Here is a 28,000-nt window from a genome sequence, read left to right as displayed (position 1 = left end):
GCCGCCGGCGCCCGCCAACATGGCCGCAGCCCCGCCGCCGGACCCCCGGCTGCTCCTCGCCCTGCTGCTGCTCCTGCCCCCGCCGCCCTCCCTCCTCCGCGCCGCCGCCGGGACCGACCTGGGCCGCCGCTTCGCCGAGCGCAAGCGCTGCGCCGACCCCGAGTGCAGCAGTGAGTGGGGGCGGCGGGGGGGACACACCCCGCCACTGGGGGGACGGGGACACCCCGGCCCAGGGGCGCCCGGTGTGGGGGGTGCGGGAGGTCCCTGCCCGCTCCCGGGGCTCGGCACGGCCGGGCCCCCGCCCCCGCGGAGTTCTTACGGGAAAAGGTGCGAACGCCGCGTGTCTCGCGGGGGCATTTCCCGAAGCCCCCCCACCCCCGGCGCTGGTGCGGAAATTGGGGAGAATCGGGGAGATGGAAACGCGGCGCCGACGCGCGTCGTTCCTCTCCTCTCGACCAAGTTTTCAGATCCTCGCAGCTCCCTTTTTTTCTTCCCCCCTCCCGCAAAACCCCCTTGTGATAAACCCGCTCTCTGGGTGTTGTTTATGGGTTGAATAATTTCAGGGCTGAGTCGCTAGGACACAGATGTCATCTTTCAGCCCAATTTAATACTAATAATTAGCTTCATAGCGCACTTCTGAAATGTAATTCTCAAGTGCTTTGTCCAATGCTTGTCTTGATCAGTGAGCTTGCTTTGTTTTAAATTAATATCTTATTCGAGTTATGCCTTCAGTTAAGTTCTTATCTCTTGACCCAATCTGGAAAATAGGAAACTGGTGCGTGTGGGGCGGTCTTGTTTTCTGCCAGTTAGCAAAGATCCTTTTCATGAAACTCTTTTATCATTATTTTTCAAGTAATACTCTTATTTTCCTTTTCTTTGGACAGTGTTAATGTGCCGAGGGAAGGCAATGCAGGATTTTAAAGGCCCAGATTGTCGCTTTGTCAATTTTAAGAAGGGAGAAGCGGTGTACGTATATTACAAACTAATAGGAAAATCAACCGAGCTTTGGGCTGGAAGTGTAAGTACCCTAAAGCATTTGTTCTGCTGCTTCTTCTCATCGCTTTCTGTTGGTAATCTTTTTCCCTTCCTTTTGCCTCATAGGAGAACATTTAGGGTTTTAAACATAGCTAAATAACATAATGAATGCCATTTTGTCTTGAGACCAGTGTGAAATGGGGTGCGGTTTGATCAAACCTAAAGCATTAAGTGCTGTGAAAAATGGGCAATGCTAATGTGTGCTAAAAACTGTTAGAAAACTGCCTTTGTGTTGAAAACCTCCCATTGCAGCACTGTAAGTGGTGGCCCATGAGCCTGCCTGGAAGTTGAGCCTCCCTTCCCATCTAGGGAGGCTTAAGCCTGGGTTTGTGTTTTACCCCTGACATGTTTTCATCCTGCACTCTCTGTAATCCTGCTAAAAATCGTTCCATGTATACGTTTTAATTACGTTTCTCTTCCTAATATTCAGCAGCCGTCTTCTCCTTTTTATCTAAGCTGCATGCAGAATTGGGAGGAAAAAAAGTAGTAAAACTAAAAAGAATTAAGGCAAATTCGATTTTGAAGAGGTCTGTCTGTCAGCTTTAAACACATTGTAGCAGCTTGCAGAGTAGTGGCCTTGTCTGACTTGATGACTTCTCTGGGGGATCAAGAGAGGGTTGGTGGGAAAGGAGGATCCCTCATACTTACAGTTATTTCATAGAAAACTTCTCTTGGCTTTCATGATAAACACCTTATTTGCCTGACACAAGCAGAACTGAGATACCCTGGAGGAAGAGCATTTTTTGTGGACTTCCCTTGAAAATGCTGGCAGTCTGGAGGTTGCTTAGACCTCATCCCTTTTGCCCCCTTTCCATGCTTCCCTCACATACCTTTTTTGTGTCCAAATCACTTACAGATTCATTCTTACTCTGTTTTTCTACAAGGGATAGACAATTGACTGTGCAAGTGGTCTAGGCTGCTGGAAGCCACACCTGGGTGTTGATGGTGGCACTAGTGGTTTAGTGGAAAGCAGGATGTATCACTTTCTCTAACCTGTTCAGGCTGGGTGTGGACAGCCAAGCTCTCAGCAGAAGCTGAATCCAATTAGAATGATGCAGAAGAGAGCAGAAAACTGCAGCACGTGGTTAAAGAAGAGTTTATAATTGTATCATGCTGGTAATTCCCTTCTGACATGTACTGTACCATAAATAATCTGGTTAATTAGCCAGTACGGGTTTCCAGGGCTGCCAGTTCTTGAGACACAGAGTAGTAACGTGGAGCCAATTTTGCATCTTCTAACAAGGTGTAGTGCAGGCTGCAAGATCAAACAGCATGTTTAAGGTAATTGCTGAGTTAATATTCAGTTTAACTATTCACTGATAGTAAGATCATGCAACAGTTAGGTGTGTCTCCAAGTTAAAAGGATGTTTGCTTTGAGTTTAACAAGTAAAAGCTGAAGCTGGCAGGTGTAAAAGAATTGCAAAGCTCCATTTTATTTGTTGTCGTTTTTTAATTGTGTTACGCTATTTTCTATGTTCCTTTCCAGGGCAGTGATGACAGACTAATTCCTTTCAGTTGGTGGCTATAATCTGTATTTCTTTTTTCCCCGGTTTGATTGACTGCTTCTGCATTAATCATAATGCCGCAACAACCAGCGTGCAAGCGCTGCAGCGGGGTCAGAGGTGCCTACCCTTGCATGCTGAGTAGGGCACTGGCATGTCTGATCCTGCCCCTGACTTGCAGATAGTGCTGGGGTCTCTCTCAGGCAACGTGACTTCCCATGCCAGATTTGGCTGGGCAACTTGATTTATGCAGACCAGCCGTGCCTGCTGTGTGCAGTCTTGGAGCTAGGGGGAGGCTGTTGCTTGCTAATTAAAAACAGGCTACCCAGCGAGGTCTGCGATCAAACAGATTCCGGTGGAAGGCACGTTACCTTCTGCCGCAGCCCTTTTGGGGTCTCATTGCACAACTTTTATGTGTGCTCATGTGTATCATTTGATCCCATGCATCTACCCTGCTGCCTTTTTCCATTCTCCAATGTTTTCGGGGAAAGTATTTATTACGGCATAATGGAAGTGATGAAATCAAGGGATAACTGGTATTCCAGTCTTCAGATGAGGGCAGATTGTAGGGCAATGTGTGTATGAGAAGCTTCAACTACTGCAGCCTGGGGCTTATTTCAAACAAATTGTAAATACAGGCTTTATTCCTGAAATCGATTTTGAGGAGCCAATAGTATTTCTGACCTGAAGGGAGATGATCTGATAAGAAAGGGGCCTTTCACCAAGGCTGAAAAATCTATAGCAGTTGGGTCTGGGCTTTATTTGCCTTTGCTCTTCTAATTCACTCCGCCCTTTTCAAGCCATTGTTGACTTCCCCCCCCCCCCCCCCCCCCCCCCGTGCCAGCAAACGTACTGTATTTTAACAATATAGATCGTTTATTTTCTGATCCCAGTCCCGGATACTTTATTGCCCGAAGAACTCCCATTGACCTCAGTGAGTATTTTGTAGATGAAAAAATTCTGGAACCCAGCTATAATACATATTCTAAACATTATATAGCTTGCAGTTTTTAGCAGAGCTGTATAACCCTCATTAATAAAGCAAAACCAAATGCTTGAACAATGTTCTATGGCCATTATTTAATAGTGATTTTATGTTAGGAATTTCATGAATATGTCAGTTCCTGGAAAATACTTGATTTTTTCCCAGAGCTGAAGCACACCTGGTACTCTTACTGTCCAATGCGCTGTGTCCTGCTCTAAAACTAATGTCCACTTCAGCATCCACCTCTTTGTTTACACCATCAAGTTGTGTTATGTAGACTTTCCTCCTATGCATTTCTCCTGCACTCTGCCCTCATCTTCGGCAGGGTCCAGAACTCCAAAACTACTTCAGATAATTCCATGTAAAAACTGCTGGTTTTTAACAAAACATTTCAGCAAAGACACTTTAAATTATTGGTGCAGAAGATTGCTATTTTGTATTCTGTCAAAGGGCTGAACTTTATTCGTTTGATTTAAAGTTGAGAAAACTATTTCTGGCCTCACATTACATGAAATGGACTTGACTACAGATTGTGGCCAAGGATTTGCGGAGGGTTGGTTTTTTTTGTTTTCAAACCTTACACATACCATAATAAAAAGGAAGATAGGAGGGCTAAATTTAAGTTAAGACAGGAAGACAGTGTATGTCTGGAGGACCCAAAGGATCAGGGAATTCTTTCCTATTTGTTTTCTTAACAATGTCAGTGTTCAGCAGGGACAGACCAACTCTTCTTTGACCATCGTTCTGCAGTTTTAGGTACCTGTGATGCCTGTGCTTTAGGGATGTGGGCTTTAAGGTTAAAAACATTTGAACATCTCATTTCCCAGCTGTCTGTGATCTGTCACTGAGGTAGGTGGTATGAGGATCTGGCCTCTTGGTTGTTGGTGGTCAGCAAATGTGCCACAGCTGGCTGTCACACGTCGGCACTGGTGGGGACAGATGCTGTGCACACAGCTATGCGTTTCATCCACCCACGGCATTTCAGCTGGGAAGGGAATGGAAATGAAGGATGCACTTTTTTCTCCCTTATTTACTTGGCATTCATAATGCCTTTCCTCTATCGTCTGAAGAGAATGAAGAATGTTTCCTTTATTTGCACAATGAGGCATTTTTTCCCTTACAAGAGAGGACTTGTAGGGAGAGGAGCAGATGAAATTTTGGGCATGCAGATCCCATATGGCTCATAAACCACATAAGTGGCAAACTGGGTCACTGCAGAGGACTTATATGGTCAGCAGCTTGGATTACACTAAATGAGTTAGAAAGTGTGATGTCTAATTATAATGCTAGTCACGGAGATTTGTCTGTGAGGAGGCTACTTTGAAGCTTTGACTTTTGTTTTCAGAAGGATCATTTAAAACTGGAATAGAAGTTTGTAGAGAGAAACAGGCCAATTTAGAATAAAATTGTAGTATACTGCATAAGGGCAAGCTTTTGATTTGAATTGTCTGGTTTAATTTGAATTGTATGGTTTAATTTCCCATTCCTGCTATACACCCACAATATATATCCACAATAATAAACCTGCATACATTATCTCTTTTCCATAAGAGAGTATCTCTATGTGTTTAGAAAAGGTGGGGAGGTAATAGATTTCTTATGTTTTTATATATATATGTGTAACTAACTTCAGAGGTATCAACTATGGAAGGTAAGATTTGAATGAGAAATAGTTAAAAAAGGAAGCCCTATAATGTATCATGCTTGCTTTGCTTGCATACTCCTGCCCCCCCCCCAAAAAAAAAAAAAGTATTAGTACATATTATTTACTGGATACAATTTTCCTCTTGTTCTTTAATGCCATTGTAAACCCAGAAAACTTCAGCCCAGGTTAACCTATTTTGGTGATACCAATATAACAACACATATAGTTACATATCCCTAACTGTTTTGACATAACTGGTTTCCTCTTTAATTTGATTTTTAACTGAGCGCTCTTCCCAAACAAACTCTTCAAGAAAATCAGCCGCTGTCATTTTCATCCTGTAACAAAACATTGAGGAAATTACCAACATTTCCCCCCGCCCCCCCCCCCCATACTTTGGTCATCTAGGAACTCTGTACCTTTCTAGGTGTGTCCACCAGGCTCTAATTGCCTGGATTATCTAATCTGCATAGTGATAGCATGCTATTAATATTGGCTTCTTGACAGGCTTTGTCAGAACTCTCAAGTGAGAGCTTTACTGTGTAGATCTTATCTGGTGCGTGATAAGAAAGATTCTTGTCTTCCACTGTTTGCCTTGGCTTAGCATGTTGACTTGCTTGAAAAGAGCCATCTGCAACTGATTTTTGGTTCTATTAGTCACTGAAGAGCAACAATGCATTTGCAGAGCGAGTGTATTTTCCACACAGGTTTTAAGATAGATTATTACCTCGGGTACAATTTTGCATTTTCCTAAACTCTTCAAGAATTTTTTTTTCCTTAAGCTACAAATTGAGCATATTGCAAGCTATAATATTGTGCATGGATGTAAATCTTATTAGTCCAAGATCCTCATCTGCTTACTACTTGAAAAAATACTTGAGATGTACGTGGTGCCAGTGAGAGCACACACTAGCAGTTAAAGCACGTGAACCAGAATGTCTGGGCTTTACTCCCAACTCTCCTAATAATTTGTTGTAAGTCAGTCTTTAAAACACAAACAGTAAAATTTACCAACTTCACAAGGGTATTGTGAAATGTAAGTATAAAACTACAGTGAAAACTCTTGCATAAACAAGGTATTGCTAATATTTTTCTTTTATGCACTGTGTTAAACTTCATTTAGAAATACTTGAGAGTGAATTTGACATGTTTGTTACTAGTGTCTGTAATTAGAATTTTAACAGTCACATGATTTCAAAAGCTTCTTTACCACTTTTTGTTTGCTTGTGTGTGTTTTCTGGCAGGTTGGAAGAGATTTTGGATATTTTCCAAAGGATTTACTTGAAATAAATCATAATTATTCCAACGAGGAGCTAGAATTACCAACAGATGTAAGTCTTATTTGTTATTTTTTTAATTGGGCTTCTTACTGTTTCTTACCTCAGCATTCAACAAAATCCCTGAGGAGGAGAATGGGTATATCGGTGATCCTTAGTTACCTTGTGTTAGTAAGCAGCTACGTATGTCCAGGGATGCACATATGTGTCGGGGGGTGGAATGTTTGTGCAGCTATGTATGTGGATGGGTGTGTAAGCATCAGCCCAGAATGTGGGCATTGATCTTCCTTTTCTTTAATATTCTGGTTTTCTTCTAACAAAATCTGTTTGGATTGAGCTCTAGAAATGCTGCTTGCTGCTTGCACACAGGCTGTTTGGTATGTATTCAGAATTGTTTTTTTTCCCAAACTTTTGAAGTTTAAAGTATTGTCAGAAACAAACAAAACCTGATACACTTTAGCCCTTTGATGCTAGTATTGGTCCTTCAGCCCTTACACACATAAATGGCTTTCATGCACTAATAGCTAGTAACTCCAGAGTTATGTGAGTAAGGCCTGTTTGTGGATACAGCTTCAGACCCTTATGAAATCATCTTCAGTGGCTTGCACTGCTGTTTAATTAATTTTTCAGAAATTGTGTGACAGGCGGCTCCTGCTTGGAGGACCTAGTCATTTGAGGAGAGACCAGCTAAAAGATTGTGACAAACAAGCTTACGACGTTTGTTTTTTTTTTTTTTCTCCTCGCTGACATTCAGCAATAGACTTGTTCTTAACTCAGGATATATGTGATGAGTAAAGTATAATACTGTCAACTCTATGGCTGACTTCCAATTTGTTCCTCACTGGGGGGTCTTTGACAGGGCTAAACCATAAGCTTTTTATTTAGGTTTTTAAGAGAAGCAAAACTGCCACTGATTTCAAAGAGAGTTTTGGTTAAAGACTCAGGGGGTTAATTCTGAACAATTAGTATAATTTACTTTGCTGCTGCATCTCTCTCTAACCATCCAAATGGATTTGGTCTCATCACTGTAACAAAGAAAATAAAATTTGTGACTACCTATTGTTTTTCATTTCAGGAAACAGACTTTGTTTGCTTTGATGGCGGAAGGGATGATTTTGATAATTATAATGTGGATGAGCTTTTGAAGTCATTGCAAGAGACAATATCAAATGAAGGGGAAACTGAATCAAGTGATCCAGGGACAAAACCAGCTGAAGGAATTGAAAGGGATGAGGAGATTGAACAGGTTGATACAGTAAAGTCCCCTGATGCTTTGGAGACAGACAATCTTGAGCTAAGCACACAAGATGACAAGGAAGCTCTCGCCATGACAGAGGAAGTAGACAGTTCTCTTACAGAAGGAACTGAAAATACTGGGGGAGACTCCAGTGTCAATAGTCACAAAGAAAACTCTCAGGGAGATCAAATTGCACATGAGCACTTGAAAGGAATGCTACATGGGAAACTAAAAGGGCTAGAAAGTGAAAATACCAAAAACACTAGTATTCCTCAGGGTGAAACCAGTCAACTTGACAAAGAGAATGAAGAAGTCAATGCCTATACACTTTTAAATAGAGAACTCTCTGTGAACTTGAAAACAAAATTTGGCTCAACTGCTGATGCTGTTGTATCAGATGATGAGGTGACTCGCCTTGTTACATCACTGGAAGATGATTTTAATGAAGATTTGAGTGTTAATGCTCATGATGCAGATGAGGAGCCAGACTTTGCAGATCAGTCTGAAGAAATTCCTTTGCTGCCTTTTATGGCAGAGGAAGAAATTACATCCCCAGCAGATTTAGAAGATGATGAAAATGATGACATTGACTCACAAAATCATGAACCTGATGAAGATGAAGAGGGTGCTACAGAGCTAAATAACCAAAGAGACAATGAGGAAGAACCTGATTCAGATGCATTATTTCTTAAGGATGCCTTCAGAAAGAGCGACGAGTTGGCTGACAGTATAAGTGTGGACAGGTCCAAATCTAAACAAACAGAAGAGAAACAGGATGAAGTGATGCTAATTAGCAAAAGAGAAGCACCAGCAACAACTCAACCTGAGGATCTCTCCAAAGAACTGCTTGGAAAGGAACCTGTAGGTACAGATGATCTGGATTCAAAAGAAAAAACAAACAAAACTGAACAGTTTGAAGAGCAGCTTCCAGCTGATGAAACCGAGTCCCGTACTGAAGAGCTGAAGAGTACAACTGTGCCTGATCCTCATGTTTTGCCTAGTCCAGGAGATGATCTGGAGTCCAAATCATTTGTTAAAAGCAAGCTAGATGCTTTAAAACGATCTGTTGGTGATAGCAACCAAAGCCCAGAAAGAGCGCCACTTGCTCAAATAGAGAAAGATAAGAAAAACTTTGAGGATGACACCTTGGAAGAGGTCTTGGAAAGTGATTTCAAGCACAAAAAGTTATGGGAGAAAACAAAGGAGAAAGGAAGAGCTGAGAACAAGCCCTCTGTTGATGTTCCAGCCAAACCAGTGGAAGAGGTAAAAAATGCATCTCAAAGTGACTTAGGAGATCCTGACCTCTTGAAAGAGAAACTGGAGCGTGGAATGCTCACTGTGGAGAAAGAAATTCTAAGACATGAAGAAGATTTGAAACAAACAGAGGAGACAGACCATGAAAATCAAAAAACCACCTCTCTTAACAAAGAACCTGAAATAAAAAAGAGAAACATGAAAGAAACCCCTGCAGGGGAGGGAGACCCAAGCCATAGAGGAGCTGTCGAGCAACCTAGGCCATGGGAAAATGAGACTGAGTATTCAGAGGCAGATGTGAAAGAAGAGCTTTCAAGAAATCTTGGCAAGATGACAGTATTTGAAGAAAGCATTGAGAGAAGTTCCCCTGAAGAAAAATCCAAAAGCACTACACAGAATACTAATACAGACAATCTTACTCAGCAAGGAACTGCTCGTACTGAGGATGCAGATTCAGACAGAAATCTTGGCACAAATTTAGCTAAAGGAAGAACACTAAGATCAGAACTGCAATCTGAAGAGCCAGATGCTGAAGACGACCCTGACCTGACACAAGTGGAGGAAGAGCTACTGGAAGATGAGAACGCTGCAAGTGCACAGTTGTCACGAGCAAGGGCTGCAAATGTACAGGGTGATACACCAAATGTTAGAAGTACAAACCCTGAACTAGGTGAAGCTGTTCTGAGAACAGCAAATCCTACTTTCAAAACAGGAGAGGAAACAAACTCATTTTCTAAGGAGGCTAAAAAAACTATCAGCATGCAAGTTGCCAGTAAGACTGGGAACAAAGAGGTTGATGTACCAGTGAGTGAAGATGCTAAATTGGACGAGATGGAACATGTCATGGAAGATGATGAGTCTTCTGAAGCTGAGGAACCATCAGCTATGGCAGAACATAGCTTCCAGTCTCCTGACACAGAAGACAGCAATGACTTTACCCAAAGGAAAGATCATCTCCCAGAGGGTATTTCACAGAAAGACTCGAAAGAGGTGCAAAATGTAGAACATAGAAGAAATGATCACCAGCAATCCGCACATTTCCCCAGCCCTGCTGACAGATCCGCAGCCACAAGTGACACTGTAACAGACTTCAGTGAGTCTGTGAAGCGGCTCACAATAATGAGAGATTTTCTCGATGAAAAGCGTGTAATACGTCTACAAAAGTACCTTGGGCTTCAACACATGGTTATGATAGAAGCCATGTTTCATGACATGAAGGTAGAGATGGAACTTGCTCGGAAGGCAAGCCATAATAATGAAGATATAGAAAAAGCTTTGGACCAGATACTTGAGTTTTCAGAATCGAGCATTATGGATGTTGTAGGAAAAATTCTGGATTCCAAAGTGGCAGAAAATAAAGAGGAGGTGGTGAAAGAGATGGATTTGTACGATGAGGAGACTGCACTGAGGGATGATATTCAAGAATTAATGTATTCTTTAAGGAGTAAATATTCGTCTGCTAGTGAGAGTGTCCCACTGGCATCTCTTCCAGAACAGGAAGATGATCCGTTGCACATTCAAGGTAGGATATTAAACCAGCTAATTAAAACCCTATCCCAGACAACACTATGTAACCCAGAGAACCTTTAAGAAGAGGGTGAGGGAGCAGTATTGAAAGAGGCCCACTGGGGGAATTTTGATTATTTTTAATGCATATTTTCAGCGCTGTGATGGGTGGCCCAGGGACAAATCTGAAAAAAATGTTGAGCTCAGCATGTCTGTTCTTATGGGCCAGGTTCTGTGTAAGATAAGTGTGATGTGTGCATGGATATGGCCATAAAGAGCCATTCAGGTCATGTCTATAGCTCCTCCTCTCAAGAAATAGGGATTCACATATTCTAATGTGCTGAATTTTCTGGAGGGTTTAGAGCAGTCTTTTCTTCTGAACTAGCTAGCACCTAATTGTGAGAGATCCAGTGATTAGTACAAAGTTCAGGCACGAAATCCATGCACCTAAAATCTCAGATGTCCCTATCATCATCTTTTTGCCCACATTCATAAAAGAGAGCGTAAGTAAAAATACAGAACAAAGAGATCTTTTGACGGGGAAAGAACCAGTGGTGGAGTCTGCTGCAAACTTGCTGTTTTTTCTAATTAATGTGCAAGGTGGTAAGGTATGCTCTTAGCAAAGCTCCTTTTACAGCAGTACATGTCAAGTATGTGACTTCTGATAGAGTCACGAATGATGAAAATATTTCACCTTGCAATATTTCATTGCAAGGTCAGTGGTTGATACCTTGCATAAATTCCATATAAACATTCAATTAGATGTTACTGAAAGTTGATTGAGACTATATTGGAAGCAATGCACAAGCTGAAGTTTTTAAAAAATGTAAAGAAAGCTTTGTCAAATGCAGTATTTTCACTGGAGACAGTTGTGGGTGAGAAATACACATTAGTTCAGTGCTTAATTCATGTCTTCCTGTCTGTCACAGATGGTGCAGAAGAGGCTGAATACGAATCAGTTTCCATCAGAAACCCAAATGCCATTGATGAGAGCAATCAGGAATTTCAGCAGCTTGAAGATAAGAGGCCAGAACAGCTTACTGAGGAGGAGAGGGCTGTTAATGTTCCACCTGAGCATGAAGAGGCCAACTTCTCTGTTAATGGAGAAGCTGAAGAAGGGTATGATAGTGAAAGAGGATCATTCCTGGAAGATATTTCCTTTGGGTCAATTGATTCAGGACAAAGTGCCAGGGAAGACATTGCCGCAGGTAAGCTTTTGGAATTGTGTTTTGTTCTTTTGCTCTTATAGGAGCATGGTGGAATGGTTTTCAGGCAAATGTCAAGGCTTTTCACTGATATATTCGTTGTATCTTGCTGTAATCCTAATGGTTTTCACTAATCTGTGACAGTCCCTCTAGTGACAGTACTGTCTTGCTACCACTCATCTCAGCAGAGAGGTTTTTCCACCACCTTTTTGCGCTATGGAAATAAGAAAAGTTCTCCTGTAAGTGTCATAGTCAGAGCTCTGTGCTTGGGCTGGTGGATTCTGTCTCAGGATGGTAGTGGATAAGGAGAAATCACTGGAAGCATACCATAAGCCCAGGTCTTCTCCTCATTGCACGGGGACTGACACTCTAACCATCAGGCTATAGAATCATGTGCTCTCTCTCTTCCCGCTCCTTTCACCCTGTGACTCTGGCCTATATTACTTTCCAGGAAAGATGGAGTGTAGCTTCCCTCAAGCAGTTCAGTAATTTCTGGCTAAGGTATTTGTTGGAGTAGGAGAAATGTTTCACTCTGTTCCACTGAGGCCTTCTCCCTCTGGAGCCAGTGTGCTGACCTGTGCTGACTTGTCGTTATGTCAAGGAGGGATCCGATTACCATCATCTTCCCCAGCTCTGTTGTGGCATGAAAATTACCTTTGACTCCATTCTTGGTGCAAAGCTCAGCTTTGCTGTTCTGCATTCACCTCTGATCATGCTTAATAAATCTGTATTCACTGAGACTTTAGAAAAAATCCAGGCACATCTTGCTTAGCTGTTGTACGCTGCTGAGGTACTGTACCATTCCTATAGCCAAGCACTTCTGAGCAGCTTCTAAGTTCTGAGGGAAGCTCTAGGTTGAATGTAAAGATAATGAATTTTAAATGGCTGCTGGATTACTTATGCACTTAAGCAGTTGGATGTTCAGTTGTACTTTAGACCATCTTCTGTTCTTTCCTCACTGGTGGTTAAACGCTGTTTGCCAGGAATTCCTATGAGGACTGCTAGAAGTGCTGAGAAGAAACAGGGCAGATGCTTGTACAGTCCGAGAAGCTGTTCACAATTTAACAGCAGGCTGGACAGGTGGTTTGTTTGTATCTGCTGACCTGAATTCATGGCAACTGTAGTAGTGAGAGGAGGAAGCAGGCTTCAGATCAGGGTAGAAGTAAAGATGGTTTAAAGCTTATGCTGTACTAACAGTGCTGTGAACTTAAGAGAAGATGTAGGTTTGTTGACAGGGAATTGGAGTGTGTGCTTTTCTGTTGTTGACTCGCCGCTGAAGGAGCTGTACGTGCTCGCTCTGAGGCAGGCTTGGCCAAGTGACTTTGTGTATGTGTATGTGTCCCTCTCTGCTGTTCCTTTACTAAAGCAGCCTGCGGAATATCGCTATCCTTTCTAAGGACTTCTGCCTGCTTTTTCAATGCCCTGGCAAACTGGGGACCGTAATTTGAAATATCACCTAAGATGCCGCGGGGGGGGGGGGGGGGGGGAGCGGGAAGAAGCGGGTTCCCCGTTGCAGCCCTCCCGTCCGCAGGCCCTGCTGGCACGGCTGCCGCGGGCGCGGCCGCCCCGTCAGGTAACACCGCTCTCCGTCTCCCTCCAGACGCCGACGAGGGCGCCAGGCGGCCCGCAGGAGGCGGGGCAGAGGCAGCGGCCGCCGCCTCACGGGGAGCCGTCGGGGAAGCGGCGCCGGCTGCGCGGGAGCTGCTGCGGCGGGTGAGTGGCGCGTGGCGGCTGCGCATGCGGGCGGCGGCGCGCGGCGATGACGCGCGCGGCGGGCGGGAGGGGGCGGGGATGTCACTCCGGGCTGACGTGTGCCGGGAAGTTGGCTCGCGCCGCCATGGACCCCGCGGGCGGCGGCGCGCGCCTCGCCGAGCCCCCGGCGCGGCGGCTGCTGCAGGTGCGCGAGGGCGGGCGGCGAGGGGGGGGGGGGGGTGGGTGCGGACGGGGCCGCCCCCCCGCGCCGCCGGCCGCTGGGAGCCGTTACCGGCCGTGACAAGCGGCGGAGGGGCTCCGCCGGTCCAGAGAGGGGGCTCGGCGCCCCGAGGGAGATGGGCCGAGGCGGGTGTGACTGGGCGTTCCCTCAGGGGTCACCCCTGCCCGGCGCCTGCGCCGCGCCCCTCGCGAAGGCGCCGGTATCTCCCCCGCCCCGCGATGCGGGGCAGTCCCGCGGGAGCGGAGGCGCCTGCTGGCGTCAGGGCGGGCAGGGATCGCTGCCTGGCCTTCCGCCGTGCCCCGGCGCTCCCGGGGAGAGGGGGGCGCCGACGAGGGCGCACCAGCTTGCCCCTCGCTTGGGCTCTGCAGGGAAGGTATGCGCCCTCGTTTTAACCTCACGCTTCTGTCAGTGGCGGCCGGGGAGAAGGCAGCGATTTCTGTTTGGCTGGGGCAGTTTATTTTCCGAGTGCCATGTCTGTGACTGCCCTGTAAACTGTACCAGGTATTCACACCTTTTTCAGGCAGTTGGTGCTCTCTGGCCTTGAGAGAGACATATGACGAGACACATGACATGCATGACCCTGTGACCAGGCTGACAGTGGAGAAAAGATCTGAGCTGCTCTTAGTGGATTGTTATGAACATCCAGATGTAAAGCTGGGTTTTTGCCCTGTGTTTTTCCATCCTTATAGCTTTATTTGGAAACGGATCAAATAACTACGAGTGCTGTGTAACACAAAATGTGTGTATCAGCTTATTTTGGTGTAGCTGTTGCCAGCAGACTGTTACTGTCAGGTGTCTTCCAGATACCCAGATTTTTGAGTTGAAATGCAAGCATCGAGCTGCTTTGTGGTTTTCTTCATTTTCGGTTTTCAGTTTACAGAAAAACTGCAAGAAAGCTCTAGATGGTTCTCTGATTTTATGAGAGGAATAAAAGCATTTGACAGACTGCTTATTGTGCCTGAGTATTAATGAAAACATATTCATAGTTGTCAATGCTGTCGGTTTTCAGTTGGTTGCTACCCTGCCTGAGGAAATGCATCCTGGGCCTGATTTCCATGGACTTCCATGGGAGCCTGTTATTATCACTGCCTTAGTGGGAATTGCCACGCTTGCTATAATTTTCTGGAGAACCTGCCTTTCAGTGAGTATACTTCATGCTTGCAAGCCTGCTGATATTTCACTTACTGAGCGGTCTTTTGTATGGTTAAACTGTTTCAGCATTACCGGGGTCAAAGCAATATGTAGTCTTCCGTGTTTTTACTCTTTTCGTTTAGAGCATTAATGTGAACTAAATGCTGGGCTTAGTAGCTAAAGTAAGTTGTAATTTCCTTCAAGCTAGGAAGCGTTTATTTTAAGCTATTAGTAAGGGACAGTTTTGAAAGCAAATCAGGGGAGTATGATGTAAATCAAGAAGGCTGAGGGAAGGGTCAGCATATCTTTGAAATGAGAAGCCCTCCATGTGCTTGGGCCAGTTGCTGACTTTCTCCAAAACAAGCAGTTAATCCTCCCCCCTTCATATTGTCCAGCTGCTTGCAGGCACTGCACTTAGAAACCTAAAAACCTGATCTTAATTCTCATTGGAGAGCCCCTTCCCCACTCTTCTCCTCACTCTGTATTTGTCCTTCTCTTTCCTACGTGGATAACTTTCCGTGTAAGAGAAATACCATCACCAGCTCTCAAGTGTAGCAGTGAATCTCCTTGGGAACTGATAAATGACAATCAAATAGGACAGCAGGTGTTCAGTTCAGTGATGATATGCTCTGAAAGTCTGTGGAATACTTTATCTTTGCTTGACAAAAATAAATTAAAACTAAATGTTATCTATAGCAATATTGGTAGTTTTTTTTCCTTGCTTAGTTTTGATAATTGAGTACACTAGGTCAGATTCAAATGCAAAATAACAGCATAAAAAGCTTCTGAAATTCTTCTTTAACGGTGTTAATTTCAAAATGAGCAACTGTCATGTAAACATACATTGCTTTAAAAGGATCAGAACTGGGATGCAAGTGTTTTTTGTATTTGTGAGTTCTTCACTGTTGTTTGCAAAATGGCTTAATTTTCTTTGTTGCAAATTGGATGTAGGCAGTTACTGCTATCCTTTTAGTGAGTGAGTAAACAGGCATTTACTAAGGCTCTAGGACAGGGCATTAACCTAGAAGCTTTTATTAGAAAACAGCTTAAGCTTGTTTGTAGCGTTATTCAACACTCTTGTTGGCAGCACTAGATGTGTTTTCCATATGCTTCTTTAATCTGTAAGTGGTGACTTTTTTTTCTATAGGGAAAATTAATAACATTTTTCACTTATCAGTACCTATGGCTAATTCTTTTCTTATTTTTATTTTTTTCCCCCCTCTTCTGTAGGTGAAAAGTAGAATATATCAAGGTAAGTTTCTCTGTGTTTTTCAGCGTACTTGATGCTTAGGCATGTGAAAGCTTTGAAGATTGTTTCAGAGGACAAAGTATTCGTCTTTACTCTCTTTCAAGGAGAATGCTAAGTCTAAGGTTAGGGTGTAAGCTAGGCCAGTAGTTGATACTTACTTGAATCTGAGGATTTCAATTTTGCTTTTGAAAATGCTTTGATTAGGAGAAACAATGCAGCTTGCACCTGCACATTAAAGGGCAAGGAAAAGCTCCACCTTGTTCTACATAAATGTGATCCATTGGTTTACTGGTACAGCGGTAGAGGGGCAGAGTTTGTTTTGGTTTTCTGACTAGCAGTGGATCTGCTTTTGTTTGTTGCTTCTCACAAAAAGCAGTAGCTAGTTCATCTTGCCTCTTTGGGTTGAGGGGAGCCTGAAGCTGGTTGCTGTGCAGTTGCAAAGAGATGTTCTAAATGTAGACCTAAATATGCAGGTATTCCTGTGGCTAGCACATTGCTTTTTACAAGAGCATTTCTCCAGCTTCAAGTGTATACAATTAAAGTGTACTGAATGGAAAAGAACCTGAATTCAAAGTAGGGTGATTGCTGAAATTCATAATTGAATACAAAATGAAAATATGAAAGAATTGTCTTCATATGAACTCTCTGCCTTTTTCTTCCTCACAAACCATACTACTCATCAGTCATTCCTTTCTAGTTTCATTGTAGTTATACTGCACTTTCCTTCTGTACAATTAATGCAGAATTGATGAGCTGAAAAAAATCCATCTTAGATCTGTAAGGCGATTTCTATACTGCAAAACAATAATTGTAACTGGAGGGGAGGAAAACATTGGTGTTGGTGATATGGAAATTACTTAGCAGCCTGCCCTAAACAAATGAGGAACATAGGTCTAATACTCTTGTTTGTTTTTTTTTTCCCAAAAAACATTCTTCTGTGTGATACTGTGTAGAAGCTACCGAAGCTAAGAACAGATAGATATTCTTCAAGCGTAATAAAAGTCACATTATTAAAATCTTTATTCAAAACGGAAGAATATTAACAGTGACAAAAACGCTTTAAAAGGTAGATTACGCTTGGAGTCCCAAAGACAAAATCTATTATCCACTCTTTGTGACAGTAGTAAAAGTGGGAGACCAAGCTAACGCAGGGATTCCTGCCCGCCTTAAACTGCTGAGAAGTGTCTTGTACCTCAGCAGTCCTTTGTTGGCTCTCCTCTCCCCAGAGCAGGGAGGGTAGGGGATCCTCTGGCCCAGAATCGCTCCTGTGGGAGGGGAAGGAGGAGTAGCAGTAGCCATTGCACCCTGTGGGATGCAGCTGGAAGAACCAGTGCTTCCTGTTTGTGCTGCAGGATTTGCTGAGGCACACGGGGCTTGGGGTGTGCAAATAGGGGGGTGGTTTAGGACTTGAAAAGGAACGACAATTGGATGTTCTTTAAATTAATTTGCAATACAATAATTTAAGTATGTTAATGATTTTCATTGAATCCTAAGGGTTGGTTGGCAGCTTGTTTAAGCTGAGAAAGAAATGCATGCCTAAAGAACTGCTGCTTGGTCACAGCCTTTTTGAGGTCTGTTAGAAAGCGGGGCAGTTCCTTGAGGCTTACTGATCTGTCTGCTAGCTGACAGTCTCTTTTCTGTTCCCAGTAGGTCTTTCAGAGCTTTCATCCTCCTGTCTTTGCTGACCAAACATTCAGTTTCAATATAGCAGAAAGAGTGGTTGTTAGGGAAGGTGTTGCAGCTCCCAGGGTGTCACAGCAGCAGTCTGAGTCGGCTCTGACATCCTCGCTGCCAGTTCTTCCCTTGAACATACCTCATCTGTGTGTAGCCAGCACCTTGCTCTGCTCTGCTGTGCCTTCTGTGACCAGCTTCTGTGAAGTGGATGCAAGAGCTATGTGCTTTGTGTCAGTGTTCAATGCTTTACTGACTTGTTTTCAATCCTAACTTTAAATGAAAGCTGGAGATGCTTAGACTCCTGCAGAAAGGCCTGACTGCCAGGGAATTGACATTGTCCTGATTTATGCTTTAGTCCTTACTTGAAAATGTTCCCTAAAGTGGTAGTAATGATAGCTCTGATATTTTTTTTTTTCGCCTCCCCCAGGATATGAAGTACAATTACTGTAAGCTTTCTTTTTCTTCCTAGTGACTGAAAAGCAACTTGCTGAGAAGATTAGAAACCTTCTTCAAGAAAAAACAGAAATCTTAGAAAAGATGTCAGAATATGATCAAAAGGTATTGTTCTAGGTTCTTGTCCTTTGCTTCCTTATTTTCTGTTATTCATTTAATGACACGGTCAGTGCAACAGCTAATATATTTTTATTTTCTATTCTTACTGAATATTACCTTGAGAATTTCCTCAGTTCTGTTTGGTTGTTTCTGTGCTTAGATAAAGGAAGCAAAAGAATCTGTGAAAGTGGCCCAAGAGCAAAAAGACATTCTCTCTGATGAAACTGCAGGGCTTAAGGTAAAAAACAGTTAACCGTCTCTGCGCTGAAAGCAAAAACATCAGTAAAATAACTTGCTTTAGTTGGTCTTTTACTCTCTTTTTAGGACACTGTCAAAGGACTGGAAGAAGCAAATCGTCAGCTAGATGACAAAGTAAAAAATCTGCACACAATGCTTGAAACGGAGAGAAAAAAGAACGAGAAGAAACAGAACAAGGTGAGAGCAATCGCACTCATGTCTCATATTGTCCTTAGCTTAATGTGGCCTAAAAGGTGGTCACAACCTGCTGGGTAAACAGATTGAGGTAGAGCAGGCAAGATGAACCACCTCAAAAAGAGAAGTGAACTGAAATTTCAGGTTCATCCCAAGCTCAAGAGGGACAATCTGTTGACTGGGTTTTTTTGTTGGGTTTGTTTTTTTTTTTTTTCTTTTGTAAGATCTTGATGGACTTTGTGTGGTTATGTGCTTTCACACATAACCGGGTGCATTCAAGTCATGGGCTAGTCTAATACTTCCTAGCCAGAGTCAGGAAGTGCCTTAACAGTATGAACTGAGTGTTTCAGGTTGGTAAGAGCCATTTTGTAGTTCTGTAGTAAGTGTGAAGATCTCTAAGCTGCCCCTCATTCTTGTTGTCCAAAGGTATTTATGCTTACTTCTTTCTCTTTCTTTTTTTTCCTTCTTTTTAAAGCCTGGTTTTCTGTAGTAATGGTAAGCTCCAACAAGTTCTTTGATCTTGTTTTGATCAAAGGTTGTTGCTAATAACAGCAGCACGTGTTACTTTCGTTCTAGACTGTGCAGGTGTACAGGGAACTTCCCAGCCACGAACAGGTGTGGAGTCACGGGGGAAGTTGGTTGTAATGTGCTGTATGTTTCTATTCCTTACCTTGCTGATAAGGCAGCATTATATTGCTGCTAGTCTAATGGCTTCTTTAAATAGAAATTTGTTGGTGTTTTGACTCTCCTTTTATGCTTCCAAATTACACAGGTAAAATAATTACTCAGGCTAAGGCATGTTCCAGGATAATACAAAGTCACTGCTCATATTTTTCTTATATAGATCTCTGAAACCCAGAAGTCCTTGGACAAACTTCAGGAGGCTATCAGTGTGCATTCTGTAGAGCTGTCAGAGGTAAAGCATTATCTACACTTTCTTCAGTCACAAGTTCTTGTATCAGGAAAATTCATATCTAGGATGCAATAGAAAATGCTAACTTGGCAGATTCCAGGTTGTTTGTGCATATATACCTTTTTCTTTTCTATTTTACCAGGGAATATGTAGCTCTTGCTCCATTACAGTTTATGTCTTTTTGTTCCTTTGTGTTTCATACGCAGGTGCAGATAGCCCTTAATGAAGCTAAACTAAATGAAGAAAAGGTGAAATCTGAGCTTCATCATGTGCAGGAAGAGAATGCTAGGCTGAAAAAGAGCAAGGAGCAAGTAAGTTACACCCAGGCCAGGCATCTCTTTGTTTCTCTTTTGAGTGAAATATCGGGGCTTTATTCCTAATTTTCTTGAGTGTAACTTCAGCACGTCTTCATTTTCTTAATGTGTCAGAATTCCATATTTGATATTGTCAAGATAAAACTTGAACCCCTTGTACCTGCCTGCAGAGGCTTTTTGTGTGGTCAGCCACATGTCTTCAGTATGAAGACTTTGCCAGTTCCAGTGATTCAGGTTTTGTCAGCAGCTTCACAGAAAGTCTGTGCTGATGTGGCGGTCAGTGCGTGATCGGGAGACTGCTAATTGGGATCAGGGCTGAAGGAAGTTGTGGTAAAGAATTGCCAAAAAGCAGTTCTGAAACTAAGCTAAATGGGGAGGACCTTTAGCCCTGAAATGTCATGACAGTTCTTTTACAAATAATTGTAAATATCTGTTTGTTTTCTTTCTCCACATATGAAGTAGATGGCCTTTTAAGGAATGTGGTTTGGTTACATCTGGACTGCAATTAATTTCTCATATTTTGAAGTGTGTGAGCAGTTTGGTTCTGATGTTGGGATATTAGCTGAGAAAATGTCAAATTTATAAAATCGCCTAATAAGATAAACTGCAAAAAGATTCCCAGCATCCAGTTCTACCAATGGACTGGTGATGAGTGTGATAACCATGAAGTTTACCCTTTATCTGTAACCTGTGGTGATCAGTTATCGCTAGAGCTGTCAGTAAAGTAGACTTTAATTACATATACCCTGTACTAAAAATAAAACAAGTAATCATCTTGCCTTGGTGCCTCATACAGCTGCTAAAAGAAGCTGAAGGTTGGAGCGAGAGACATACTGAGCTCAGTGAGCAGATCAAACTGTATCAGAAATCTCAGAAGGACATAGAAGAAGCGCTTGCCTACAAGGAAAATGAAATTGAAGTAGGTTCTTTATAACAAGCTTCCTTTAAGTATTACACACCATAAAATACTTTGAAATACTCTACTAAATGTGGAGCGACTCTCCTTCAGCGAACCTTTGATTTCATTACTAGGTTTTGACTAACTGCATTATGCAGCTGAAGCAGCTTGACATGGATTCGGCAGCTGAGGCCAAGAAGGATGGCGAAGGGCGTGAGTGGAGCGCGGGAGACGATTTGGCCAATGGCGAGTTGCCAGGTACAGTAACCCTGGTGCTGGCTGATATGCCCAGTGGCTACAGCGTATGCGGTGGTATGTTCCTGTCGTGTCATATGGGGAACAAGGGGAATCCAGGTGTGTGGGTTAAGAGACTGCCAGCTTTAATCCTTGAACACAAAGTATCTCCTAACTGAAGGGAGAAACAGGCCAATAATTGCTTTTAGATTACCTTTTAGGTATATTGTAAGTGTAATGACGCAGTTTTAAAGATTGTATATAAAGATTTGTAATTAAGAACATTCCAAAAGCAGAGAATCTCAGCTTTGTTGTTACGCTACATTTATTTTTAATACGAATTTTTAACGAGTATGGTGCTTACCTCTGGATAGATAACTAATTTAGGTAATCACATCTTTTAAATCTGAAAGACCGCAGTAGAAATTTTCAAAACTACTCAGGCAGTTTGTCATTCCTGATGGTGCACATGTATTTACTACATCTCTGGTTCTGAAGTTTTGTGTTTTTTTTTTTTTTTCTCACCACCCCCCCCTCCTTTTTTTCTAACCATGCAGTATATGTGGGCTGGAAATTCGCACTTCTTGATTTTCAGATACTATGTCCAGTAACAGATACTGCATTCACATTAAAATTAGTATGGTGTCTAGAAGAAGTGACAAGAAGGAATCTTCTGAATGCCTTTTGGAGTAAATCTCATAGTTCTGTTGTGCTGGTCATGAAATTGCTATTGTGCTTTGTTCCCCAACTCCCCCTCTTTTTTTTTTTTTTAACATGTAACAAGACCTATCCCAGATTAAAGTGTAGGGAGTGATTTTTAACAGCTGTAGAGTCCAGGGAATTGGGGTTAAGAAACAGGGAAAACAAATATATTTTTCTCTTCTAGATAATGAGAGTGAGAAGATGAAGACTCAGATTAAGCAGATGATGGATGTCTCCAGGGTATGCCACACAAGATATCTAATAAATGCAGCCACATTACTGCTATGCCTAAAATCATAAACTTTCTGCTCCTCTTTCCAGGTAAAAACTATGTTATCCATAGTTGAAGAAGACAGAAATCTTCTGCAATCCAAACTGAGTGATGAAGTAACAGCAAGACATGAGCTGGAAGGTAGGCTTAGCAGTAGAATTGCTTAGGATGAAATGCTGTTGTGGTTTAAAAAGAAACAGAGCGTTTAAATGTCATAACGATTCTCATTGCAACTTCCTTCAACTTCCTCACGACCTTTGCTTCTCCAACAGAGCAAATAAAAAAATTAGAACACGACTCCTGTTCACTCCAGTCAGCCAAAGCTCGACTGGAAAATGAATGCAAAACACTACAGCAGAAAGTGGAGATTCTTGGTGAACTTTACCAGCAGAAGGAGATGGCACTCCAGAAGTAAGCCTTTCGTTACTCTTCCACAACATAGCATCTGCATCATAGGCACTGTCCAAATGCTCTTTGCTCAGAAGTGTCAAATATCTTGAAGTTGTATTTGGACTGAAAGGTGATGCCTGCTGGTTCAGTATGGTTGAAGCTAGTACCCCTTTTTTACTTTTTCCACCGTTCCAGAGTTTCTAAAAGACTGTCACTTTGCACACACAACAGTGCCTTCTACTATAAAACAAACAACTTTGGGAGAGGTGAGACGGGTGGTTGGTCTGCAGATTCTGTGGTTGCTCTGTCGCATTGTCCAGAAATGTCAAGGAGAATATAACGGCTGTTAAGATTTGATACTCTGACCTCAGTTCAGTGAGTCTAATTCTCATAATGTAGGAACTTTGTATTTTAGCCTTGTGAGCCTTTTGCATTATCAAAGGGCTAAATTAAGACTGAGTTCATGGTGGCAGCTGAGATGAATGAATTGCTGGCAGTGAAGAACTAGTTGTGTATCTGTGTTCATTCCTCTTTTATTCATTTAGTTACTTACTGAAATGTTTGTAATACTATCTCAATTTTGTGGGGAGAATTTGAGATGGGATTCAGGGACATTTTCAGCTAAATTCTGTGGAAAAACTGAAACTGTGGTGGAGGAGCAGTTGAAAGTTCTAAGGTTCAAGTGTGTAGGTTGAGGGAAGCCCAGGGTTGGAACAAGCTAAGGAATTGAGGCTATACAGCACCTCAGTAGTGAAACTGCTTGACCTCATAACTTCAGGATCCAAGTGTAGTAAACACACCTTTCAAGGAAAACTTCCTCTTGACCTCTCTGAAGGATTTCTATTCCTTCCAAAACTTTTAGGAAGTTACACTGCCTGTTACTACTTCTCAATTACAGTGAAGGGCTTCCTGAATTTTTTTTTTTCCTGGAAAATTGTTTTGACATGTAGCAAAGGAAATAGATTACATTGAACTGGCTATCAGAAATAGTTAACTTACTACTAGTTTAATGGTTCCAGTGTTGTGGGATAGCCCTTGTAAATTAGGAACGCATTATTAGGACCTTTTAAATACTTGCAGAAAAATGTCAAAAATGAAAAAATCAGTGAACCATGAGGTTATAAAAAGACTGTGGGAATTGGTCATGTAATAAATTGGTATTGAGAATACTCAGAAAAAAGCTGCTTTCCACACGGTTGAAGACTATTGAATGTGTTTGTCACCTGGGCCCTTTTTCACTACACATTCATTTCTTCATTTCCCTTGGTTTGATGTCAGTTTTGCATATTTCCTGGTTTGTACCTTTGTAAATCTGGATTACCATCTGTAGAATTGGGAAGTAAACTAGAGGATCTGAAGAGATGGACTGTCTGCAACTGTTAGATTCTGACAAATTGTTAGATGCTGACAGAGCTTTCCAGTCAACTCTGCGTCCTTAATTTTCAGGTTTTACACATAAAGGCTTTGTCTGTTGGTTTCAAAAGACAGTATTTACCTTTTTTTTTAAAAAAAAACCCTCTTTATTTTCTCTCTGTATTCTCACGCATTATTATAAATTCTGATACCACTGTTGTTAGCAGGTGTAGGATGGTGGAATATATGGTGCTTTTTTTTTTTTTTTTCCTATGCAGAAAACTAACCCAGGAAGAGTATGAGCGTCAGGAGAAGGAGCAGAAATTGTCTGCTGCAGATGAAAAAGCTGTGCTGGCCATCGAGGAAGTGAAAGTTTACAAGTAACTTCAGCTTTTGAAGACTGTTTTCCTTTTATTTCAGCTATTGAAGAAAACTCCTTTAAACTTCTCTCCTTCCCCTCTTTTTCCTTTTGTACAGGCAAAGGATCCAAGACATGGAAGAAGAATTGCAAAAAACAGAGAGATCTTACAAAAACCAGGTGAACTTCTTGCTTGCTCGTTATTGTGTCACCTTTTACTGCACCGTTCCAATACTCTGTACTGAGTTATTGGAAATACTAGTAGTTGGACAAAATAAACTAAAACACTTCTTTTCTTCTCAGATTGCTGCTCATGAGAAAAAGGCACATGACAATTGGGTAAGAGTTGTCTTCCTTTTCTGATGCAGACTGTTTGCATTTGACTTCAGGTTGGTGCAGTTAATGCAGTTGGCAAAATTTTCCCTAATAGCTTATTGCCCGCTCTGCCGAGAGAGCTCTGGCTGAAGAAAAGAGAGAAGCAGCCAACCTGAGACAAAAGTAAGTACAGTACAGACCATTTTTATTGCTCTTTGAACACAATGCGTGTTGCTTGAGAGAAAAGGATGCAAGGTGCTCGGCTAGCCTGCTTGCTCAGGGTGTGCAGTGCATATTTGAGTTACAAACTTTAAACTACTGTTAAACTGTTTTGATGGTTAAAATAAGATCTCTTGGTGAAAGCTGTAATATTTTACAATGCAGTTTGCCTTGTTACATTATAACAAATATAACTCACATGTATTATTTGAATACTAAAAACACCTTTATTTTTTTTAAAATTAGATTAATAGAAGTAAACCAAAAAATTGTCATGCTTCAAAGACCATTAATTGTAAAGCCAACTCCAGGCAGACCTGATCGCCAAGTTCCACCGCGACGAGGTAAATGCTGCTATTTCTCCCAGAACTTTGGTCTTTGAGTCAGTATATCCTAAATAAGGCTATGATAAATTGTAGAGAAGTCAGTCAAGTGTTTTTAATTCTTTGGCATAGGGCCCTTAAGCAGAGATGGCTCTTTTGGCCCATCACCTGTGAGTGGAGGAAATCCATCACCCACGCAGATGATAGAAGTTCCCGCTCGGCCCCTTTCTGCTCCTCGAAGGGAAGGCTCGAGAGGTGAATTTGGTAAGCAGTTAAGCTTCTCTTCTGTGATAATTATCTCTCATGCTACTACCCCAAGAATGCTAAAGTCTGATCTTGGTTTGAGGGTTAGTGTTGAATATTGATACCTGCTTTATTAATAAATAGGTGAGTGGTGGTTTGGTTTTTTTAAATAGAAATAGCTCAGGCACACATTGATTAGGATCTCTGGGGTTCTTGCTTCCCTTTAAGGTACAGTGGTAGATGGCCCCCCTGTTCCACGAAGGCCACCAGAGTTACCTGGAAGGATGTCTGTTCCTGGTAAGTTACGTGGCCTACACCCAACTGCAACTTACTCAGATATTCTTTCAGTTCAGAAAGGTAATTTAAAACCCCCGTTCCTTACCCCAAGCATTGTAAGACATGTATTTGTGGCTCTTTTTACAGATCTCGGGCCTGCTGTAGCATCCCTGATCAGTAGTGGGCCAAGAACCACCTCCCCTTCCACAGCAATGGATGGAGTGGTAAGCTGAAGAACCCCAACCTTCAGGAAGCGTTTCTAATACATGATTCACTGTTCTTCCTGCTGCTTCTTTAACTGTATCATGTTCTGTCTTGTCTATATCCTGTCACTATCCTTACTTGCTGTCCAAAAAAAAAAAAAAGCAACCCTCTCCCAAAGAGTCTGAAGCCCTCTGTGTAACTACTGATTCACCTTCATCTATTGAACCAGCTACAGTGAGTATTCAGAGGCTGGGTGTGGTGTTACTCTGCTTTGATGGAGAGGAATAACAGGCTTGGTGTTCTGAACTGCTAAATAACAAAATCCTCTGCGAAACTAACCAAGGGCTTATACCTCTGTCTCAAAAGGTTTCTCTAATGATGAACAGTTGCTGTCTGGTTTTTATGGAATTGAGGAAATGAGATCTTTCTTGTTAAGGACTGCAGGCAAACACTTTGGAGTGACTACAGCAGTAACCCTAAGAAGCTGACTTACCTGTGGTATTTAAGCACAATTCCATATGTAATTCAAGGTGCCAGGCCCTTTACCAAAGGGGTGTCCACTGAGGACACTTAAGAAGGGATTGAACTTTTTTCTAGTATAGCTTTAGCTAAAGAAAACTTGTCATCTCAGAAGGCACACTAAGCACTCACTCCTAGGTAGTGCAGGCAGTGTTCTGGGTGAAGGGACAATGGTGGTGCAGTAGCTTTCCCTATTTTCTACTTGGTTAATGTGGCTTGGGGTCTGTGATGGTGTGTTTTCCCCCCCTTTTTTTTTTTCCCCTCCCTCTTTCACCTCTTTGCCTTTGGGTGAGTGGTTGTGGTGTTCAGCAGTGCCAATGCTTGGGGTGCAGTGAGTAACACTGAAGTATAACCTAATCCTGCACAGGCTAATGCTAGTCCCAAGGGCCCGCCTTCTTTCCCGGGGACACCCATCATGACCTCCCCTGTGATGGGGCCGCCGCCTCCGCCACCTGTTCGCTACGGACCGTCACCAGCTCCTCTCCGCGGGCACTTCGGGCCTCGACCTCTTCCTGTGCCCCTAGGTACAGTTGCATTGCCGTCGGCTAAAACTTAACTTTTTTTCCCCACTGTGCTTCTGGAGAGCCTGCTGCGGGACTGAGCTCTGCCACCCATTAGCATGCGGCTGCCCCACGCTTCATGGGGTCCAGCTGTCTTGCTCAGTAAGCTTGCACAGGTGGGTTTTTTTCAAGGCTCCTTAATGCTGGGGTATTAAGGAGGTATTTTTCCTTGTTTAGCCTAAAATGGAAACCAGCAGCCAAAAGTCACTAGGACATAATTCATGGCTTGTAAAATCTGCATGTGACAGTGACCCACCCCAGAGCTGCTCCAAAGAAGGAAGAAATGAGGAACGAGGTGAAGCGTCAGGAGCTTCACCGTTTAGGCTAAAGCAAGATTCCGTTTAACTCCATGTTTTCCTCTCCTCCTAGTTCGTGGTGCTCCCTTGCCACCTCCAGCTGCAAGAGATTTCTTACCTGGCCCACCCTTAGGAATGAGAGATCTGCCTCCCGGCCCGCTACCGCCTCCTCCAGATCCAAGAGGCTACGGACGTGGGCACCCTCCTTTTCGGCCCCTGGGTCCTCCTGGCCCAAGAGATTATCCTCCAGGCCCTCGGCTACCCCCACCTGCTTCAAGAGACTATACACCTTCTCCCAGCAGAGACTTGCCGCCGTCGGGACCTAGAGACTACCCGGCAGGGCCCCCCCAGCCCGTGCCCGCGCCCCCGCCGGCGAGCCCAAAGGACTACACACAGCCTCCCGCGCAGAAACCCTGACTGCAGCCTTGGGTCAGCAGCTCAACCGAATGGACTCTAGCACGCTTCCAGCGGTCAGGATTTTAGGAAATGGCTCTCTACACGAAGCCATTTGTCTCATTTCAGTATATTTCAGCTTTTGCAGGATTAATTTTTATCCAATTGCTACAGACGTCTTATGTGCATTTATGATCACCTTAAACTCATCCATCCTCTTGGGCTGCAAGAACCGTTTTGTGATGGGACTTGAACCTACTCTAAACGTGCAATAGAAAGGAAGTACCTGTGTGGCTAGTTTTAATTAAATGTAGCCTCTGTAACCAGTTGGTGAATGAACTAATTCCGTGAAAAATGTAAATCAAATCATTTCCTGTGGAAATAATTTTTAAGTAAAACGCTATCCTACCTGCCTTCTCCATCACATCATTAAGCTGCAGTTATTGTAGGCCAGGGGTTTACATGAGGACTGTGAGGTGGTTTGGTTTTTGTTTGCTTTTTTAAAAAAGATGCCTGGTCAGAGATCAGAAGCACAAATGACACTGTATTCAAAGGAAGGTTATAATAAAAAGCAAAATTCCTTTTGCTAAACCCTGAAGGCT

The 28,000-nt window shown here is 42.9% G+C and overlaps 1 protein-coding gene across 4 annotated transcripts; it reads left to right on the top strand.

Annotated features, from left to right (window-relative positions):
- On the top strand, nucleotides 1–27,996 carry MIA3 (MIA SH3 domain ER export factor 3). 4 transcript variants are annotated; one of them, XR_012622420.1, is made up of 29 exons: nucleotides 1–170; nucleotides 885–1,018; nucleotides 6,412–6,498; nucleotides 7,520–10,457; nucleotides 11,371–11,649; nucleotides 13,247–13,359; nucleotides 14,589–14,720; nucleotides 15,941–15,962; nucleotides 18,103–18,191; nucleotides 18,346–18,423; nucleotides 18,510–18,620; nucleotides 19,462–19,533; nucleotides 19,737–19,841; nucleotides 20,641–20,763; nucleotides 20,877–21,000; nucleotides 21,863–21,918; nucleotides 22,000–22,090; nucleotides 22,222–22,360; nucleotides 23,971–24,072; nucleotides 24,170–24,230; nucleotides 24,354–24,389; nucleotides 24,481–24,548; nucleotides 24,831–24,928; nucleotides 25,040–25,171; nucleotides 25,379–25,447; nucleotides 25,574–25,650; nucleotides 25,793–25,864; nucleotides 26,517–26,825; nucleotides 27,079–27,218. XR_012622420.1 is itself a non-coding variant. In XM_074817842.1 (29 exons), the coding sequence occupies exons 1-29, from the start codon at nucleotides 20–22 to the stop codon at nucleotides 27,420–27,422; spliced, it is 6,060 nt and encodes a 2,019-aa protein (XP_074673943.1). In that variant the 5' UTR covers nucleotides 2–19; the 3' UTR covers nucleotides 27,423–27,996. The 4 variants fall into 4 exon arrangements, 3 of the variants coding, with proteins under 3 accessions (XP_074673946.1, XP_074673943.1, XP_074673945.1); XM_074817842.1 differs by having other exon boundaries at nucleotides 2–170; nucleotides 26,517–26,673; nucleotides 27,079–27,996; XM_074817844.1 differs by lacking the exon at nucleotides 25,793–25,864 and having other exon boundaries at nucleotides 2–170; nucleotides 26,517–26,673; nucleotides 27,079–27,996.
- Nucleotides 27,997–28,000: the final 4 nt, after the last annotated feature.

This window comes from Strix aluco, chromosome 3 (genome assembly GCF_031877795.1).
Source record: "Strix aluco isolate bStrAlu1 chromosome 3, bStrAlu1.hap1, whole genome shotgun sequence".
Taxonomy (NCBI): Eukaryota; Metazoa; Chordata; class Aves; order Strigiformes; family Strigidae; genus Strix; species Strix aluco.
This window is presented reverse-complemented; position numbering and strand designations above follow the sequence as displayed.

What these genes read in the sequence shown, in the direction of transcription:
- MIA3 (XM_074817842.1), top strand. Translation starts at nt 20, where the DNA reads ATGGCCGCAGCCCCGCCGCCGGACCCCCGGCTGCTCCTCGCCCTGCTG. An exon ending in TGAAAAAGAGCAAGGAGCAA is followed by an intron (nt 19,842 to 20,640) that starts GTAAGTTACACC and finishes TGCCTCATACAG; the next exon opens with CTGCTAAAAGAAGCTGAAGG. An exon ending in GCAGCCAACCTGAGACAAAA is followed by an intron (nt 24,549 to 24,830) that starts GTAAGTACAGTA and finishes TTTTAAAATTAG; the next exon opens with ATTAATAGAAGTAAACCAAA.